Consider the following 9,993-nt stretch of genomic DNA (forward strand, 5'->3'; position numbering starts at 1 on the left):
AGTAATTATTTTAATCAGAATTTTTATTTTTAAAATCAGAAATTTTATTTTAATAAATCAGATCTATTATTACATTTTTCTTCTCTTATTAATACTTTATATGAAATCAGAATTATTGTTTTATAGATATATATTTATTAAAATCAGAATTTTTATTCTCATAAAGCAGAATTTATATTTAATATCAGAATTATTACTTTAAATAAAAATCAGAACTTATATTTATTATTTCAGAATTTCATTTCAGAATTTTTATTATTTAAATCAGAATTATTGTTTTATTTATATATTAAAATCAGAATTATTATGTTAATAAAACAGAATTTATATTTCATTTATTTTCCAGAATTTATTATTTAATCAGAATAATTTTCAGATTTATTATTCTATTTTATATAATCAGAATTTTATAGATAGACTTATTATTTATAGAATTGTTAATTGATACTAGATTATTTGTTTAAGATTGTTAATCTAAAATAATTATATATATATTTAAATTTTTATTTATTTAATCCAACATTTTGGAAATTCTATTTGTGATGTTTTGGTAAGATTAGTATTTATTTTACCTATTTAATTGTCATATTATAATTCCCAAAATTCCCAATATTTAACAAAATCCTTCCAACTTAATAGGGTAATCTTCTTGTGCACGCCTCTTGGGAAATCTATTATTCTATTATTCTATCTTATTCCAAGAATACGCAACGCACTCTAAGGTGAGTATACTTGACCCATTTTCCATTTTACACTTTTGGGTGTAGTATGCATTTCCTATATCAAAAACACTATGTTAATCATTTTTGCACTATCTATCCACATTTCTTGTGAAACTATTTGAATCATGTTACTCATGTTATGCTAATGTTATACATTTATGGCTGTGTGTTCATTAACTTTGCAAGCCTCCCCTAACAATGGCAGCGCTGTAGGTTGTAACGCCCCTCCCGTAATATTATGGGTATTGTTAGGATTTTTAACTCTATGTTACCACCCTTTCGAGGGTTAGGCTATGTTAATTGCGTTAAACTATGGTTTGAACACATAGTTTCATCGTTACGAGTATAACTGTTAATATGAATTCAAGTATTCACGTGGACTAGATCCTGTTAAACTATTTTAACTCTATTATGCTATGTACAAACTTGTATACTCGCCAGCATTATTTGTTGACTTTATTTTAAATGCATACTGCAGGGTGATGATACAAGAAGTGAAGAAATAAATAGGATGGCTTAGAAACCCACCTACGAAATAAACTTGTTTAATGTTATGTTATTTCTTTTTGAGACTTTGTATGAAACTTTGAATTATTAATAAATGGAATTTTAATTATTGTCACATTTAGTGTTATGATGTCTTTGAACAGTTTGTACGTCTCATCCCGATGTTTCCGCCATCGGTTGGGGTGTGACAGATTGGTATCAGAGCCATAACTATAGGGAATTAGGAATGCCTTGCTTGCCTAGTCTATAGTTTAGGAGCTTTCTTATTTACTTGCTGTTAAAGACATTATCCTTTTCTCTCTTCTTTGCTTCTCTCTATTCTTTTGGACTTCTAATATACAAGCCTTTCCTAAGGCTAACACAATACACACATGGGAGCTTTGAAGACACTCTTACAACACAATCGAAATGATTCATCAAGATAGGGGTGATTCCCACACTTGGTGATGATTTTTACTCAGCTATACTTTGATTTTTGCACGAAATCTACCCTCAAGTTAGGAGTGATATCCAAACCTTGTTGGGAGTTTCCATTTCATATTCTAGTGGACCCTCATCTTTGGATGAGTACCAACCACATCAGGGTACGATGTTATCAAGTTAGAGGTGAAACTCGCATCTTGTTTAACTAGTCCCATTCCTTGATTTTCGATCTCGCCAAAGTTTCGATTTTCCCAATCGATTAAGGAGTGTAGTAACTGGAAGGACAAACATCGTTAGTCGCTCCTCGATGAGAGTGTTTGTCTATTAGGTCAAAGCACGTCTCCTTAATTCGAAAAGGATTTCGATTCACTTTGGAATAGTCTATGTTACGTTCCGTGACACTCCATGTTTTTATGATGAATCTCTTTTTATGTTATCTCAATTATCATGTGATTTACATTTTGAACGTTATCTTCATTTCAAGTTTGGGAACACGAAGCACGTTATTATCGCAATCTAAAACAATTAATAATTACTCCTTCGTGAACAAACTAAATTTATCTTGTTTTCATTATACATGATATTCTATGTGTAACACTATGTTATTCTATGTGTAACACTATGTTAATCATTTTTGCACTATCTATCCACATTTCTTGTGAATCTATTTGACTCATGTTAATCATGTTATGCTAATGTTAAACATTTATGGCTGTGTGTTCATTAACTTTGCAAGCCTCCCCTAACAATGGCAGCGCTGTAGGTTGTAACGCCCCTCCCGTAATATTATGGGTATTGTTAGGATTTTTAACTCTATGTTACCACCCTTTCGAGGGTTAGGCTATGTTAATTGCGTTAAACTATGGTTTGAACACATAGTTTCATCGTTACGAGTATAACTGTTAATATGAATTCAAGTATTCACGTGGACTAGATCCTGTTAAACTATTTTAACTCTATTATGCTATGTACAAACTTGTATACTCGCCAGCATTATTTGTTGACTTTATTTTAAATGCATACTGCAGGGTGATGATACAAGAAGTGAAGAAATAAATAGGATGGCTTAGAAACCCACCTACGAAATAAACTTGTTTAATGTTATGTTATTTCTTTTTGAGACTTTGTATGAAACTTTGAATTATTAATAAATGGAATTTTAATTATTGTCACATTTAGTGTTATGATGTCTTTGAACAGTTTGTACGTCTCATCTCGATGTTTCCGCCATCGGTTGGGGTGTGACAATGAAGGTTTGAACCGTAGTCCTTTTACCTTTTCTGACAGGGAGTCATAGACTACAACTGCCCTTTGTCTTATATGACAATAAGTATGGCCCGTAGGCACTTCATCACTAATGGATGTTTAACCCATGATTTATAAATCATTAACTTAGGTCTTGGAATCCCCTGAAGGATTCTTATATAAGAATGACGCGTGCGATTTTTAACGAATCACATCTGCCAAGAACGTTAACATGTTTACAGAGGTTAACAGAGAATCTGAATCTTTTAATTAAGTCTTACCATCTTGGCCGGGTCTTAATAATGACATCAGGCTAGGTTTCACCATTAAGATTCTTTATTTAGGCAGATTAATTTAAAAAAAAAGAATGATTTTTGATTTATTTCATATAATAATGTATCTTAATCTATACTATATTATAATACATGAGGGAAGGATTCCCAAAAGTTAAGAACTTCTTCCCCCATTATTTATAAATAAACCCCTAGAATGAGGGTAAAGTGGTCTTTTAAACCATAATTATTTTTTAGTCCCTTAATCTATTACATTTAAATCCTTGACATTTAACATAATTATGGTTAATTAGTTACACTCCCCCCCTCTTTAATTCTTTAATGTATTCCTGCGATATCTTACAACCCGTAATGTTTTAAAAAAATCCGAAGGTACCATGACGATCGGCACATTTTTTTAAACGTTTCGATAGTTGTCTTTTGTAGTTTCGCCGTGCGTTCATAAAGTACAAATAGCCGATGCGTAAATGTACAATTGATTAAAGCCAACATTTGTTTTTTACCCAAGCCAGCTTTGACCATTACCTAGCTACCGTACATTAACATTTGTTTTTTACCCAAGTTTTTTATTTTGAATGGCATTAATAAACTAAAATATTCCCTAATTTTACTTGTACAGAGTCAGTTTGTTGTGGCATGTTTAATATAGTAAGTATAGATAAAACTCATAACAAACTTCTTTTTAAACATGCCACAACAAACTAAACAGGATATGTGCATCTTATTTTAAAAACTTAAAACTCATAACAAACTTCCTAAATAAATGGACGACCAATCTAAAACTAAACCCTAATTGACTACTATAAATACATAGCAAACACTCACAATTCTACATTTCTATTGCTAAACAGATTTAAAATATGGAGCCAGTTCTGAATTCACTTGATGCGAAAAAACAAGCATGCGATATTGAAAAATCTAAGGTCGGTTCTATGATAAGTTTTGTTATATCGCAATAATGAATAATTGTTTTCTTTTATTTACTTTTATGTGAATACTAACTTATTTGATTTTTCATATTCAACACACCAATTTAAACACCCCAGTTGTCGAACAAGCTTTTGTTAGTTTTTAAGTAATATTTTTGCTTATAATCTTTCATATTAACAAGGTCGTTATGTTATTATTTGGGGTTTTATTGTAGGATGATGGTGATAATAGTGTTGAAATTATTTCTTATGGTGCAATGTTCAGTCCATACAAGTCTAAGCTTCAACGTCAATTTAGTGAAGAGGTAATTTAAAATTTATTTAATCTTTTTTAAATTTTTTATTCAATATTTGTTCTTTTTTTAAATTTATTTAATCATTTTTTAACTTTTTTATTAAATTTTTGTTTTTTAAGGATCGGAAGTATGAGAATCAAAAGAAAAGATCTAAGAGACTCTCTGAATGGAAATGGGTCGAGGTTATAAATTTAGATGATTTTGAGGACGATGAGAAAGAAGATGAATTAGATGATACTGCTGATTCGAGCACAAACAAGAAAAACAGATAAAAAAAGTAGAGATTTTAGATGAAATATATCAAGTTTTTTTTATGTTTTTTTCATTTTCAGTTGTTTTTGTTTGATATAGACTATTCCGTGAATAATAAAGTTTATTTTATATTTGAAGTTTATGTTTTGTGTTATTTATTGCACTTATAATTTACATCTCGATTGAACTAATATACTTTAATACTTAATCATGTTCGTATTATATAATTTACATGTTCGTACTTGATCATTTCCAAAGAGATAAATTCGATCACCAAGAATGGTCAAAACATGAAAACTACCTCTTGGTTTGGAGTAAATTCAAGATTGTATTTACAAAGCACACTAAACTTATTCAATTTAACAGTCATGTTTCAGGAGAATTTCGTATATATCCATTAGTGCCTTCTATAAAAAAAACTGTTGGACGACACGAGATATGAAAAAATAATTATATAATATTATAGATTTTTCGAATAATTTGTATTTCTTAAATAAAAAGATAAAGTTAATAAAGATATAAACTTTTACATCCTATTTTTTTATAAAAACTGTTTTATAAAAATATGATTTTTTAAATATTTATAAAAATAAAATTTAACATTAGTTAAAGGTGTAAAAAACATACCTACAAGTCACCTACTATTTTTTACTTTTTACTTTTTCAAAAACGAAAATTTTAAAATTAAAGTTTATTGGATGAGTATGATGTGGATATTTAAAAAAGTTATGGACTTTTAAACAATATAATTATAAACTTTATCATTTCACCAACAAAATAAACTTACTTTATAACGATAGCAACTTATTTTTTATTTTTTGTCATTTGTTTAGTATTTTTTATTAACAAACGAATCTTTACATGTTTAAAACAGTTTTTCATTACTTTATTTATTATTAATTTTTATAACAAAACAAAACTTTGATATTTAGTAGATAGAAGATAAACTATATTCCAAAATTTTAGGAATTATTTAATACTAATTTACGATATTTAGTAGATAAATAGTAAACTATGTCCCAAAATTTTAGGAATTATAAGTCAACTAATAAAACAAAATAATTATTGCAGTTATTCTTGGATATTAATCTAATAATTTGTATTTTTTAATTAAAAAGTAATAAAGTAATAAACTTTAAAGCTAAACTAAAAAACTGAACTTACTATGATATAAAGTTAATAAAAAATAATTATTTTATAAACATTTTATAACAAGTAATATAAATAAAATACTCCAGAAATTTACAATCTTTACTAGATAAATTCTAAACTGGGTTCCAAACTTTTAGGAATTATAAGTTCAACTATATTGTTATAGATAATATTAGTCAGTTCTAAAATAATTATTTACCAACTTGACTAGATACATAGTAGTAGATTGTGTTGCATATTTTTAGGGATTGTTAGTTAAAAGTAGACTCATATAGATAAGATTAGTTAGGAACTAAAAATTTGAACTTAGTATGATATAAAGTTAATAAATATATAAACTCTTATCATCCTATTTTTTATAAAAACAGTTTATGAAATCTTATAAAAATATAAATTTTTTTATATTTGTAAAAACCCGAAATTTAACAATTTAAGTTAAAGCTCTAAAACGTACTTACGAGTCAAATACTATTTTTTATTGTTATAAAAACGAAAATTTTAAACTTAAAGTTTATTGGATGAGTACTATGTGGATATTTATAAAAAATTATGAACTTTAAAGAATAAAATTATAGTTTATAATTTAACCAATAAAATAAACAAACTTTACAATTATAACAACTTATCTTTTATTTTTTGTCTTTTGATTATTAATTTTTATACAAAAAAACAATACTGTTTTTGTCTTTTGGTTATTATTTTTTATAAAAGAATAAAACTTTTACATATGTGTAAACTTATGACATATATCCACCACAATAATGTTATCATAAATATTATACGAATAAGAAAACTACCAGAAATGAGTTTTGCAATGCAAAGTGTCGCCCCCGCCGCATCGCGCGGGCACCCTACTAGTCACAAAAATGAAATTTATAACTTAACATTCCATTAATCATAATAATGATTACACACTGCCCTAAACGGGACTTTTAAATAAATAAATACCTACGCAGAGGTTTACAGAAAACAAGTCCATGCAGGGACCAAATACATAGATAGATGTCCACACAGGGACTAAAAGATAAGTCCACACAGGGACTGAATATATAAGGCAAATGTCCTCGCAGGGACTTGACTGTATTAGTGAATACAACAGTACATAAAGAGACTAATGATCTCGTTTCTTCCTTCCTTTTAGTAGGTTTGCTAGGCCTTTGAGGAATCCGCGATTACTTTTACGTTCTTGCTCAAAGTCTCGTTCCACTCGGTTTAGACGGTGGAGGATTTCTTCTTGCTCCGGTGGAGAAAAACGTGGCTGCTGCGACGGTTGTTGAACCGGAGGTCTAGGAGGTGCTGGATACCCATGAGCTGCGTATCCTAATCCCCAAGGATCCCCATAAGGTCTGTCGGGATGGAGGGCGTTGTAATTGGCCGCTACCACGTATGGGTCGGCATCATAATTATAGTTGTAGTGCGTGTGAGTCGGCTGCTCAAACGGGTTGTACGCGGTGGAACCGGCGTACGCTGGTATCGGATTGTCATAGCCGAATGGTGGCGGAGGTGGTGCAACTCGTGCAGAATTCAACTCTGCAGGGTGTCCCGAAGGTTCCCCTAACTGTGGTTCTTCAGGCACTGGCGGAAAGTGACTTGCACTCGAGTGGCGAGGGTGCTAAAGTGGAATTCCCCTCCTCGGGTGGACATCCGCGCGCCTGATCTCCTACGCCTTGGCGGATCTGGGGGTGCTTGATGAACTGGTGGCGGTGGAGGCGGTGGCGTAACTGCCACGAAACGTGAATCCTCGGAAGGATCCTGTTGCTGTTGCTGCTGGTGAGGTGAAGAATGGTGAGAGGGTGTAAAGTACCACTCGCACTGGTTAAACCTCGCCTGAAAACTGTCGGGGCCTTGATAGGGTGTCCCATGAAAGGATGACCCATCAGAGATCTCGATAGGATGGTTGGGAGTACCTCGTGCAGGTTCTATGGGATCCGTGTCTTCATCCATATCTACCGCATTATCTTCGGAGAAATGGTCTTCAGGTCCTAGCGGATTAAAACCTACTGGTTCCTGTACATAGTCTGCCGGGTTGAACCGGCCTTGGAAGAAAGGAGTAGGATCGCCATAGGAACGGTGCGATGCAGATCGCTGGAGAGGTATAAACGAAGGTTGAGGGTTACTGGGCTCGTTCTCCGAATTCGGTCCAAAAGAGTGACGGTATGAAGGAGTCGAACTGTGTGAGGTAGACCGTCTTGCTGGCTCAAAGAGGTTCCTCCTACGCCTCTGAGGTTCTTCACTCCTTGTACTAGAAGGAGCTCGCATGTTTGAAGGTCCGGCCTCGTGATCATTATGAGTAGTGATCGGCCCTTTGCCTCTTCCTCCTCTTCTAATTGCTGGTGGCATATTTCCTACTTAACAGATCTTTAAATCACAGTAAACAATAAAAGACAAACTGGAATAACAATTCGAATTTGTCCTATGTTCTTGTCTAGACTCAAGTATGTGCAATTGTGTCATTGAGATTAAACATATCAGGATAGTGTTTAATTCACTCAACATTGGCTCTGATACCAACCTGTCACACCACGATTTCCACGTGTTTCACCGGTGGGCCCGGTGGGGGATTACCGTGACGTAGTTGGCAACAATATAGTCAAACCACAATATTGAAATGCACAGCGGAAGCATAAAGATAGATTATATTTCAACCATTGATTGTAATATCCAAGTATTCGAATAGTCGAAACAAATCCACAGGGGATCAAAATAAAAATATCAATGTTGTTCAACAGATATGGCATCCCAAGCTTGCGAGACTCTAACGATGCTTAAGGAGTGGCCAGCCTATTTCGTACAGAACCTGCATTCAATTTTTTGAGGAAAATACATCAATTTACACTGGTAAATACATTCAACCGACACTTTTGTAAAAATGTTTAATAAAATTGATTTGAATGCACAAGGCACAAACTCTTTATAACTTGGGATAATTTATCAATTAAATCTTGTAAAAGAATTACATGTTCACTATGCGTTCGGTCGCCCGGGTCGTGTCGGGTTTAAGGTTAATAGACACGCCACAAAGCATAAAGCCGTGGCGGGAAAACCAACGGTTATACCTTTAATAATATAGACACATTTTCGGGTGTACGCCTACACCCGTGTGTCGGGGTCGTGGCCATTTCGTAAAATGATGCCAAGGATATCCGGGACATGGTCATTAAGCTCCCAAAGGCGTAAAGCCAACAAAACCAATTTTTAAACGGGTCACATTGATAATACCCAACTACTAATGAGTTGGGGTCAATTGCCCGACCAAGCGGTATTTTAAATACCGTAACCCAAGCCCGTATAATGGAAAATAAGTTAAAAGTATTTACCTGAGCAAGTAATATCCTTTATAAACAAATGCAAGTATCTTTTACTGGTCTCCTACTCTGGAACGAAGGTTTAAAATAACCTATTAGAATCCTAACGGGTCTTTAATTTAGTCTTAGCTTAGACCGGTCAGTTTCAAGTGATAATTATGGTTTAATCGCGTGAAAGGCCCGTAATGAGTTTAAATCCAATATATGCCCCGTAGGGGTATTCCGGTCTTTTTAAAGATTATAAAAGAGGTTTCTGAGTTCTACAGGAAATCTGAGTTTTCCGAACAGTTTATAAAATCCAAAATACTCTATTTATTATTTAAAATAAGTAGCAACTGGAATCGGGTCAAAATACCTTGTAGAACTCAAGTTATGTCCAAAAAGGGTATATTCGGTATTTACCGAACCGATGCCATAACCACAGGTTATGAGCAGGTTAAAAATAATTAAAAATCTTTAAAAATCTCAAAATATTATCTTACATCAGTATGTAGAAGGTTTGGTGTTGAAATTTGGGTTTAAGTAGGCTTTATGCTAAATGCGCCGTTTAATTACTAAAGTTTCCGTAATTGCGCTATTTAACATAATTCCTATTCTAGACCTAGGATTGACGTGAAATTTTAGGGACATGCTTAGAAATCAGTAACTAAGGTTATTGTCCTTTCACATATCCAACATTCTCGTTTTAAAGTTAAAAGGGCGTTATGGTCAACTTTTAGGCGTTTAACGGAAATGTGCTAAAGACTCGGACAACCAATGAACCGGTTACAGAGGGTTATACCATCATGTAACCTGGTCCTAAGAGAGTCCTAAGGCATATTTAAATCATACCATAACGGGTCAGAACTGTAGTCAAAGCAAAAGTCAAA

General features: G+C 32.6%; 1 protein-coding gene across 1 annotated transcript; it reads left to right on the top strand.

Moving 5' to 3' along the window:
- The first annotated feature begins 4,001 nt into the window (after positions 1 to 4,001).
- Positions 4,002 to 4,687, top strand: LOC110907536. The gene is made up of 3 exons (XM_022152503.2): positions 4,002 to 4,113; positions 4,335 to 4,424; positions 4,535 to 4,687. The coding sequence occupies exons 1-3, from the start codon at positions 4,051 to 4,053 to the stop codon at positions 4,685 to 4,687; spliced, it is 306 nt and encodes a 101-aa protein (XP_022008195.1). The 5' UTR covers positions 4,002 to 4,050.
- The last annotated feature ends 5,306 nt before the right edge of the window (positions 4,688 to 9,993 follow it).

Source organism: Helianthus annuus, chromosome 14 (assembly GCF_002127325.2).
Source record: "Helianthus annuus cultivar XRQ/B chromosome 14, HanXRQr2.0-SUNRISE, whole genome shotgun sequence".
NCBI classification, from domain to species: domain Eukaryota; kingdom Viridiplantae; phylum Streptophyta; class Magnoliopsida; order Asterales; family Asteraceae; genus Helianthus; species Helianthus annuus.

Excerpts from the sequence above, each read along its gene's own strand:
- LOC110907536 (XM_022152503.2), top strand. The coding sequence starts at position 4,051 with ATGGAGCCAGTTCTGAATTCACTTGATGCGAAAAAACAAGCATGCGAT. Across the intron at positions 4,114-4,334 it reads GCGATATTGAAAAATCTAAG|GATGATGGTGATAATAGTGT; the intron begins GTCGGTTCTATG and ends GTTTTATTGTAG. Across the intron at positions 4,425-4,534 it reads AACGTCAATTTAGTGAAGAG|GATCGGAAGTATGAGAATCA; the intron begins GTAATTTAAAAT and ends TTGTTTTTTAAG.